The 12170-nt window shown below is 38.1% G+C and overlaps 1 protein-coding gene across 1 annotated transcript in view; it reads right to left on the reverse strand.

Annotated features, from left to right (window-relative positions):
* cdkal1 (CDK5 regulatory subunit associated protein 1-like 1) overlaps nt 1-12170 on the reverse strand; it is a 274804-nt gene that overhangs the window by 98281 nt on the left and 164353 nt on the right. The window contains exon 10 of the mRNA XM_084726284.1: nt 8079-8224. Within this exon, the coding sequence (XP_084582410.1) occupies nt 8079-8224 (146 nt within the window). The remainder of the gene's footprint in view (nt 1-8078; nt 8225-12170) is intronic.

Raw genomic sequence — 12170 nt, forward strand, 5'->3', positions numbered from 1 at the left:
TTTCCACAGTGTCATCTTTTGCCCTTTGCTGATCACAACATCTGGGCCATCCAGCCATTAGTGCAGGAATCTGAGGACCGCAGTAGCAGCAGATGGCTGCCTAACATCTTAGACACAATAGCTGACCAGCGTTATTTTTGGTGTCGACCAGCGACCGTAATAATATTTAAGTGTTTAGTTGATTACTTGCGCGAATCCCTTGTAAGTACACAACTCACTTAAATATATAACACAGGTGAAGACAATTTAGTGCAGAAATGCTACATTTAATACCTTTAAGATGAAAACGTGCTATCTTGAAACAGCTGTAGTTGCTGTAGTAGTCAGATCCTGTTTAGACCAAAGGCCCAGTCTCACCCAATATTACATAACTGGGAAACAACTTTATCACTTCATCAACAGGATTGAGAATGACATTTGACATGTTGGGGGTGACATATCCTGAAAACAACAGGGTCCAGAGTCAGATTTGAACCCACCATTTAGTGAATATAAGGTATGATCATCAGCTCTATGAATCATCACCAGGGCATTTTGACCAGCTGCACTTTTAAAAATGTGTGAGGTAATAAAATGTTCTCTTTACTTTATAGATAACAGCCAGTGCCTTTACAGCTCGACTAACAATGTGCTGAAAAATCCAGAGACCACCCAGAGACATGGACATGCATGTGTCTGTTGCTGTTTGTGTGTATGTGCTGATTATTTTAGAATCAAATTCCTTATGGGCGAGAGAAAAAAGACAATATTCACGTAACAGCTCTTTCTCTGACATGTTTTTGTAACAATGAAGACAATATAAAACAAAGGCTGTCAAGTAATTGTATACTATTAAATCAACTCAGGTGCAGCTATAAGAATGTTTTTGCACGCTAAACAAGGGTGAACAGGTTGAAATTTTGAAAGAGAAGACAGAAAAGAAAGAACTCTGTGTTGCTTTAGTGCCTCAGAGGATGAGCGGAGTTATGTTAAAGGTCAGGGTGATTTCATTTATAGCAGCATGTGAGGCGAACTCAACCCATGAAAGCACATAAAAATATTTTTCACGTATCCTTGCCTCAAACCGAAGAGGAAATGGAATAAGACAGGGCAGAGTGGTAACCAAATGTTCGCAGGAAGATTGAATGGGGAGTGCTGGATTCCCACAGGTCATGTTGGAGGCCAAGGGTCATTGTACCAGTCAGCTACCGGGATCACACAGATCAATCACCTGTTGACCTATCCAAATCCTCGCTCTTTTGGGACCACACCTGCAAAAACTCCAGATTCATGCCTTCAACACAGTGAAAAATAAAGTGCTGCTTTTCTCTCCAGTTGTAGCCTGACAGCATTATCGTTGCTCTTCCTCCTGCATGTGAGCGAGCGAGTCTAATTGAGAAGGACCTCTAGGGCCTGAGATTGAAGGGTTTTCAGAGGTCAGGAACACGTAACCTCCAGGGAGACCAGCCAGCCACCCAGAGGGAAACCACAGAAGGGCTGTGGGCTGCGTTCAACGCCCAGCCTCCCCCATCATCCGTCCGTTTCTGGTAACATGATTACACATGCTCACACTCCCTCACTTCTGTTCAACCCAACTACCCCTAAAGTTCAACATTAACACTGCCAGATTGTGCTCCTCTGCACGCACACACAACCAAACTCCAACACGCATTCTTTTCCAGCCGTTTCATCTTTGTGCCCCTTGTGAATCAGAGGCACTTAATCCTCTGGAGTAGTTGTGGGAAAATCAGCCCAAATATTATGGCAAACTACGAAACAACTGTGGAAAATCCTCTGACCACTTTCACTCACTCCATAACAGCCTTATTCCACCATAACAGGATTTTCTCCATACATCATTACATAAAGACTGTATTTCATTCTGTGATTTTAAATGATAGAAGCAGAGAGAAAAGGAAAAAAAAAATATGGTCTCTTGGCAGTCGAGGACAAATTAACCATTTTAATGAAATAATTATTCCACTGATTGTTCAAATTATGCATGGCAGAAAACAATTCAGTTTTAACAACTTGGAAAAATTAGTTATGTCATTCATGAAGAATATATTTAATACAATTTTTCTCTGTGGATATGGATGAATTTAGTGGAAAAGTACTGTGTAGAAAAATTTCCGAAGGGAATTAGGCTAAATATTTAAGTGGAGAACAATGGAATTATACATACTATTAAAGGCATAACATGTAGGATTTTCCTAAAAAAAACAATGTATAGTCTCATATTTAAAAAATCCTGCTAAATCATCGCCTCCGCTGGAAGTGTGTGGAGATGTCTGCTTCTGCAGAGACCCTGCTATCTCCCTGTATTTTCTGTATTTCCTGCATTCTCACATATTTTGTTGTTTGGGATGTTTCTGGTCTTCAGCCTGTTTGGCAGCAGTGTGTAACCCCCTGCCAATACAGCAAACAGGTTTTGATGTAGTGACCAATGGTTACATTGCATTCTCTGTCTCTTTACTCCGCTGTCTGTGAGAGCTGCACACATACATAACATAAACCCACACAAGCAGAGCAGAGAATGCAACTGCTGTTAAACAATTAGAAAACAACTCATTGCATATTCTACCTTTAAAATAATGGCATAAACCTTGGACGAAACAATCTGCAATAAAAGAATGAACACTGTAGCAGATTCAAAAACTACACTTCAATAATTAGATGTGTCCACAATTAATTTAATCTATCACAGCATTTTGTGTTTCAGTGGTATTTTCATTGTTCTCCAGCAAATCCACAGTATGGACAAACCAGTCTGTCTTTCATAATGACCACAATCTTAAACAAAACACAGAATTGATTTTCTTCCACCAGTTCATCTACACATGTTCCAGTAAGGGTCAGAGAAGACCTGATTTGCCATTAGATTTGATAAGTGTGAATGAGCTTTGACTGACAGGTGATTTGGGCATTCAACCTTCAAGAGACCTTTAAACTCGATACATGTTTAAGCGTGGAAGAAATCAAACTGTCTTCGAGTGAGCTGTCGTATGGCCATCAGGGTGAAAAATTAACTTTTTTTTTCTATTTTCTCCCCAGAGTGCAGTGTTTCTGGGGAAACTGCAAATATAGTTAATTAGTGCAACTTAGATTTGTTTTACTTTTCAGTGCTGGAAACTCACTGCATCGATCAATAGAAGACCATGGTGATTTTGCATGCTGTGTTCTTTTCTAAATGTTTAGATGGGACATTTGTAGCTTTGATTTTCCCCGATGGTAATATTTACTGCTTCACTGTTCTTAGTTTGTGACCAAAAATACATTTTCCTCTGAAAGACAGCAGACTAAAGTATCACTAGTCAAAAACCCCCACAGATCACCTACTGAGAAGCAGCAGGGGCAAAAAGACAAAAGCTTTCAAACCTCTTTAAGAAGAGGAAAACATTACACAAAATATCTGCACGCAGAAAGAAAAAAAAACAAAGAAAAGGCTACTAACAGCAGCTACCCTTCAAATATGACTCAGTAATGTTGTCTCAAGTTCATAACAGAGTTCAAGATTCTCAACCATGAAGGATTTCAAGGAGGGAGGTCTGATGTGTGTCGGCATGTACGAGTGTGTGCTGGTTTTCACCGATAAAGAAGGCCAAAGGCGTTTGACCCCTCATGACCTCTGCGGTGTTGGTGGCATTAAGCTGTTTGTAAAGAGAAATACATTTGTCTTCTGCTGTGTGTGTGTCAGTCAGATAAGCTCTGACCTCACACATACCTGCACAGGGTTCCTGTCTGTCAAATTCTTGGTGAACTTTATATGGCTCAACAAAGGACTTATTGTAAGAATCTACATGCACAGTCACCTGTGAGTCTGACACACTGCCACACACACACAAGCACAGTGCTTCGCCTTTCACCTTGAGTTGTTCCGGTCTGCATGAGCGCACAGTGAGAAAAGTAGAGTGAATCAGTAAAAACACTTTAACTTTAACACTTTATGACCCTCTCACTTATGCACACAGAGAGCTTGTTACGGGGTCAAAAACACAAACTTAGCAAAAGGCAAGTATAGAGTTATAGGCTGACAAATAGCAAAGTAAAAGATTACTGAAACTTTTAGTGAAGGAGACAGAACGCTGGGCATCTTGAAAAAAAAAATCATTAAGTCGGTCCATGTCATCATTACATCATGATCAATCAAGGGAAAGTTGGAAAAGGATGCAATTATTTTTAATAAGTAATTACGATGTTGTTCCTGCCACATTCATCCATGCAAGTTGTCAAGTTCACTGAAAAGGTCAGGATTTAAGTCCCGACTTCCCTCAACAAAAAAATTGACAGTTTATTTATGTTTTACACATAGACACTCTTACTCTTTCTCTAGCACACACAGAAACACTGACACACACACAGTGGGTGTTTTTTTGGCTTGTCCAAATCTCTGGCCTCTCTCCCAGACGCTGAACTGCACCCCAGCTTTTACTGCTGCAGCCAAATGGGTCAGACCACTGGTTGTGTACTGGTATTGATTTCACACAACCGACATCACCCGTGTGTGTTTAAGTAACAGTAGCCAGAAACTGAGCAACCACACACACACACACACATACGTATATGAAGACTCACTCAAAGGAGTAGCCAGACAGTTTATGTAAACAAGATCTTATGACGTGATACCCTGCTTATGTGTGTCTTTCTGTGGGTGTTAAATCTTTTTGTGTCTTTCATGACCATTAGCTACAGTGTATTAAGATTTTGGGCAGATCAGTACCACTGTTTGAATTTCTACTGAGCACTAAAAAAACAGCTGGAGACAGGGACAGAATCCTTTAACTCCAGGCTAAAGAACTGCCCAAAAAATAAGGCAGTGCACGCACACACACATAGACACACACAGATAAGCATCTGAGTCAGTGTTAAAGCAAACACAGTGGTATCATTTCCTGACTCAAGGCCCCTTCAGAGGAAACTCAAAAGGGAAGATTTAAAGGAAAACTTTTGGAGAAGAAATGACCGCACACTACGCCAAATCAGAAGCTTTCAATGCTCAAGATATGCTTAAGTGCTCAGAGGAAGACAGACATGCCAGATTCCAATTTCAAATTATCGACATACTTGTACACACATACACAGAAACGACAAAGACCTGAAAATGGAAAACGGACCAGTAAAAAAAGATGACAGACACAGACAAAAACAGGTGCTAGGATAATAAAGGGCCTTCTACATACTCATGTGCTGGCTCAGCTTGACTCTGTTTGACTCTGCCCGTCAGAGCATGGCAGGGATTTGCATCTCCCTTACAACAATGGTGACCTGGTTGAGGATGCATCTTTTTAAAGATAGACACTCGTCGCAGGTCAACCAGCTGTAAAACAGTGTATAAACACTTTTCTGTTCTGGGAAATTCTTCACAATAAACGTCCCCTATTATTTTATTTCTAAAAAGTTTTATCATGAAGCAGCAAAACTGGGAAATGCTGGGTTTTCATCAGCAGTTGCTTGACATGATTCCTACCTGGCTGAAGCAAAAATCAAACAATAAAATAAAGCAGATTCCTGAAAGTACAAAGAGGGTCACTAGACAGATTCAAACCAGAGATTCTGTTAGAATCTACAAAAGTACTGAGAGCTGAACTTTTAAAAATGCCTCTCTGTCTGCTTTCCTGCACAGACATGAGTTGAGTCTCATGTTTTGAGTCACATGCTTGTTTAGGGGGAGATTAGGAGTCGCTATAGGTTGGTTGTAGTCAGTGAGACATCACCATAACCTGTTTGGAGGCGGGTCAGGTTCACTTGGGCCCTACTGTGCGACATAATTGGTAATAGAAATGCAAAACATGTTCAAAATTATTGACCATTACCACATTAATTTCAAGTTATTAATGTACCAGAAGTAAGACAATACAAACTGAACCACAACAAAAAAGAAATTTCATGAATGGGAAACCAAAGCATTTGTGAATAAAGTAATATTGTGTTTTGTGAAACACTGTTGCTAATCCAATTGCACCACTAAGAGATAAAGTCATAGTACTACAGCAGATAATCTGGCAGGGTAATCATTCTGATGTTTTACAATTACACAAGTGTGGCACTTTTAAGCACACAACTAAATGAGGGGTTCGCTGAAAATGTAGACTTACAGACGACAAAAGAAGTCAAAATCAGAACAGAACCAGATTTCAAACTAACGGCTTGTGTGATCACGTTGGCCGTGTTTTCACACAGTGCCAGAGGCAAAATTGAGGGGAGGTGAGGAGGTGTGGGGAAGACTGCTGCTATATACTCTGGCCTTAGAGTTAAATATACTTTAATCTTTAAATGTAGATAGCTGTACAGTGACCTGGATAAAAGTCTTCTTCACCAAGATTTACATTTTATGTTTAAGCCTTAAGCTTGACTGCTGACCTACATGAAGCAGTTACATGACAATCTATTGATTGCTGCTGCTGTATATGGATCTCATCCATTTAGAGCAAAATCACTTTAATCTACAACATTAAAAGACATGTATGTGGACATACATATATATTAATATCTAAGATTTATACATGGGAGCTAACTGTAATGTGCTGAATAAGATGCACTCTCATGATTATATGGATATTCGTGGGAGAGAATCCATGTACATCCATGTGATTTGACTTTGTTTCTAAAGCAAGACTTACTCTGTCTCACTGTCTCTTTAAATCTCTGACATATATAATCAAATGAAGCAGAAATACATACACTGTACTAATCTTAAAACATGCATTTAATTCCAGGGGAAAAGGCGTACTTAAAAATAAGAGGTTATCATCTGGCAACAGCAATAACATGCTTACATGCAGCAGCGCATACATAAACATCTTTCTTCTAAATCACACAATAATACCTAGAGATTTAAGGCAGAAATGTGACCCAAACTCATTTTAATATGAATCCCTTCATAGCGTATTATCGTGGCATCAATTCTATATCTATTCACCGCCGCTGACGTGCATTGCCATAATTAATCATACTCAAATTCCAGGACCGATTATCTTCATTTCATACAGTAAAAGATTAAGTTTGCATCATTTCTTATCTTTTGTGCCATGTCAGAGGTCACAACCATGCATTATGTGCATGTTTCAGAATTGTGGATCACATGCCTAGCTTTAAAATCCATGTGTGCATCAGTGTGTATATTTTGGAGGAACATGCAGTCAGATCTCCTAAAACGTGTCAATTTATCCCATGTTTGAAATGTTTAACCTTGTGAAGTCCTGATGAATGAGACGTGACACAAAGAGCGAAGAACTGCAGCAAAAGTGAAAGAATATATCACTGCTGTCATTCTTCTTTTAATTGCTTGTAAAAAGATTCAATTTGCTATAAATGATATTCATCTGACTGCAACAATAATTACGCTTCTAACATAATTTCTATCATATCTGACTTGAAGAACTAAATTAACAGGTTCAAATGGCTCTTTCTACACACAATATCTTTTTTTAATAATTACCTAAAACCTGATTACTAAATTACTCTTTTTTGGGTATTTTCTAACTTTTAGACTAGTTGACTAATCTAAATTAAAATTTGTTACCAGAAACATCCAAAGATGACAGTGGCAATATAAGGAACAGATAGTTTGCATCACCCAAAGCTTTCTATTATAACTCAAAATATTCAGCCCCGTGAGTCTCCAAGAGACTCAAATAGGTAGAATAAAAGAGAGCAGTGTTAGTCTGACAGAAAAACATTTTCCAAATAAACACCTATGAGCTGCCATGAGAACTCTGATAGCACCTTGGAGAACCCACTCAGATACAGCACATACAAGGTTGAAGGTGAAAGAAATCATCTTATTCAAAACAGTGCAAAATGTTCACCAAGCATCCAAGCAATAAGCTGGATGCACACATGCAGTAGCAGTTCATTTTGATCCAAGTCAGGTGAGAAAACTAAGAGTATAAGTATGTTTGTCCATATGAAGGCAAAGTTTCTGCTGTTTCATCGATGTAGTCACACAGTCATACATGCATGAACATTATTCAAAAAGGTACTCTAAGTGAAAGAAGAACAAGATGCAACTGTTATGTTGGCGTCATCAGGACACTAACATGCAACAGACTCCACTTTGCAGCCTCAAGAGTCCATTAGGACGCCACAGCCAGCCTTACCTCTCTTTGAGAAAGTCCACCACTCTTTTGAAGTCATCGATGCAATACTCTCTCTTCATGTCCATCAGTACGCTGTCTGAGGCCGACTGCACAGGAACATGAAGGAAGCCATAGACACGTGGGTGATTCAATATCTTGGCCATCTCCTAATGAGACACAGAAATGAGAGAGAAAAGAGAGAGATGGAGAGACAGGAGACACAGAAATGAAGACTTCATAAGAGGAGGGAAGGCAACTGGGGTGAAATCAGTGAAATCACTAAAAAATGTTAGATCTGAGTCTGAACTACATTTTTACTGAGCTATTAATCGTTTATTTGTAATTATTAATTCAGGTTTAATAGACATATACCTTAGTTTTTTATTTATAGTTATTTGTAATTATTAAAAATACCAGTGAAAGTTTACTGTTTCACTTCCCTGATACAATCAAATTAAACTGTTTATAAATGATTAAACTGTAAAATATCCTGCCTCCATTATATGTCTTAATCACAAATATTAACAACTTTTAAGGGATCATTGTATAAAATGTGCATTCATGTATGTAGTCTATATTCTGTATATTACATTTTCATATGGAATATTGGAAATATACCAGTATCAGAATGGTTTTACTCTCAAATGATTGTATTGCCATTGGCCCTAAAAATTCAGCATCAGTCAGGCACTAAAATACATTTAACAGAAAAAATAAACAAAAAACCCTTCATTAATAATTACAGGTAATAATATTACATTAATATTACATATGTATTACATCTATTTCACATAGCAAGAAGAACAGAAATAATAAAAGCAAACGTATTTAAGACTTAAATCAAATTAATTCAGGGACCAAAAAAATAAGTTTATCCATTTTAACATAAAAATCTTGTCCTTGTATTATACTTAACTGAATATATGTCAAAAAGAAAATCACTTTTTTAAAAACTTTTTACAGGGCATATCATCTTCTTTTGGGAATTTGAGTTTTCGCTTTTGAGCAGTCTACTAATGATGGAGGACAAACATAGGCTAGGTTAGCCATAGAAGTTCTCAATCTGACATCAAAATGTGAAGTTTTTAATTGACCATAATTACTGCAAAAAGAACGAAAGTAAAGAAGAAAAGAAAAGGGAAAAAAAAGAGGCACAATCTGACAGATGGCTCTGGTGAATGATAGCTGCTAGCTTTGAATAAATGAAGGTTCCATTAACATTCCTGTCTGTTTCTGCACTCTTTTCTCTCCAGACCTTCTACAACAGCCTGCCTCCTTCTCATACTTTCTATTTCCTTTTTTTTATACTGGGCTGAATAAAAGAAAAGCAGCTCAGAGAATTCATCGTGTACGCACTGGATCCAAAGTCAAAGAGTCAGGGCTGCACCGATAGGTGTTCTCTATGTCTGAAAAGTCAAGAGCTTTTACTGAAGCATCCAGGTCCAAATCTCAGAATGGTAAGAGGAAAAAAAAGAAAAAAAAACATACAATCTATATTTAAGTCAGTAAGGATTTCTGGCCATTATGTAGGTGCTTTTCTTTTTTCACTAAAGACTTATACAAATAATTATCATCATACCTGTGGTTCCTATAATACAGAAATACCAATCTTTACTTATGGACACACTGATGTTTAAGAAAATGCCACCATCAAATACTCATCAGATTGTAACATGAAGCGCACTGCCAGAGATGTCTTTTGAGATGAAGTCAAAAGGTGGAAGAACAAACGGTTAAACATCATGAATTGTATCATACTGAGAAATACAACAAAAGATAAGATTTTTCTAGCAAGGTCATAATATACGTATAATAAATTGAATAATCTATTATATTTATATTGTCAGTTTCTGGAATTGAAAAGAGTGTCGAAAACTTAATCAACACACTCTTTTGATTATCCAGTAGCAACACAGGGCTGTGAGTCATTTTTTCATTTAATCAATTACTTGTTTAGTCCATAAAATGTCAGAAAATGGCCCAAAGTGATGTCCTCAAATGTCTTGCTTTGTCCGCACACCAAAAGTATTTGTTTACTGTCATAGAAGAGTAAAGAAACTAGAAAATATCCACATTTAAGAAGCTGAATGCAGAGAATGTGGAATTATTTTCCCCAAAAAATATGACTCAAAACAATTAAGCAGTTAATTTAATAGTCAATTAATAAGCTCTAGAGTCATGTTTCAGCTTTTACATTTTTACCAAGAACAGGTCCAAGAGTGACATTCTTTGTTTTTTAATACACCACATTAATTGGAAGAGTTGGAAGGTTTTTTCTTTCATTCTTACTTTCATTTCCTCAGTCAAAGAACTGGAGAGACCACAGATGTCAGATTTTTCTGATGGACATAATCAGGATGCTATCATTACCATGCTAATCACCACACGAAGGAGAAGGAGAAAAAGAGAGGGGTGGCAGAAATGATTTAATGATTTCCTACAAGAATATGCTGATTGCAGTCCGTCTTCTCAATTAAGATCTATTGTCGAATGTTCCCTCCTTCATACGAAGATAAAAAAGCATGTGTGTGCGAGCACATACACACAAACACAGCTCAGTTGCAGCGCACCACGGGGGGTTGACCACTGGAAGCTCCAAATTAGAAAGAATTAATTTGGTTGGAAAATGGAGCTTGATTGGTGACAGAAATCAGCTCTCTATATGTGTGTGTATTTGTGCATGTGTGTGTGTGAGAGAGAGACAGAAAGTGAGTGGGTGAAAGAAAAACATGTGAAGGAATATTCATTTATGTGTGTTTTTTAAAAACTTTCAAAAGGTAAAAGAATAGGAGATTGATTGTGTTATCTCTGAGTTCTTACAAGTTACTCTACAGATAATTATGCTCTATTTTCTCCATGTAGATGCTTTATAGTGTACTTAAAAATTCTAGTGTGAAGTCTTTTAGTCCACAGAACTGCAATACATGGAGTAAACAAAAATGGAGGACCATGTCCAAACTCAGCAGTTTCTCAGATAATCCACAACAACTTGCATATCTATTGTGCTCCATGTGGGAAATGTACTTCAAGTGGTTGTGCTATGTGTGGCTTGAGGAACACACTTCCTTTCTTTTTCTCTGCATGTGCCTTTTCAAAACATGTCTGAAGTGCCACCTTTTTACCTCTGGTGCTTTGAACCATAAGCCCTTAAATGAGCACTTAAAGTATTGAAGTCCACGCTCGTGATTAATAACAGTCTACATTTAACCCTGGTACATAGAATAGACATGGTTTGGTAATAAAGTGCCTTATTTTTATTTTACATGCATATGAGCTACCAATAGGTTCTGATTGAAGATAATTATCATATGCACTTCTCAGTAGGTACATTGAGATAATGCAACACTCATACAAAGTATGAATGTATGCTGGTAGGTATATATGATGTAAGCATCTGTACCATTAGATCACAAATTAAATAGTGAATGGAGCTTCCGGGTCACTGAATGGACAAACCAAAACCAAGCACCACCCAAGCCGCAGCATGTCACCCACCAGCTCCCACTCTCAGCAGTACTACGCATGCTTTGGTTACAAAAAAAAAATAAGATCACAACCCCCATAATGCCTAAATTGAGGCTTCAAAATGATAGCCCACAAATCAACTGGTTTCTGTATGCATTGTGAACACTGACTGTACTTTTGACAAAATGTGCTGCTAAGACTGCTTTGCCCTGCCTTGTCTTTAGTATCCTAGTACAGTACAGTATAGTAATATGCGGCTCCAGTATCACTGGGTTCCATGACTGCGACTGAGCCCACAGACTGTGTGTGTGTGGGTCTGTGTGTGTGTGTGTGTGTATACATGAATGTGCGTTGCAAGGGTGAATGGGGTCTCAGCAGATGGCATGCTAGCTTGAGTAGCAGGGCACTGCTGATGGCAACTGGGGATTAATCTATAAGGGAAGGACTTTTCATTCACACAAGCCATTTATCATGCGTGTGCGTCTGTCTGACAGCGTGCGTCCAATCCTCCAGTGATTATACAGTACACTGATATGAATCTCTTTTGTTAGCGATCCCTGTGGAGTTGAGGCCTTTTCAATGTTTGACTGCTGCTGACAGACAGTTTAGTGAGTCTGAAGTGAAAATGATGCTCTGATGAGGAAGATA

The sequence above is a fragment of the Lutjanus erythropterus genome, chromosome 9 (genome assembly GCF_056507025.1).
Source record: "Lutjanus erythropterus isolate fLutEry1 chromosome 9, fLutEry1.hap2, whole genome shotgun sequence".
Lineage (NCBI taxonomy): Eukaryota > Metazoa > Chordata > Actinopteri > Lutjaniformes > Lutjanidae > Lutjanus > Lutjanus erythropterus.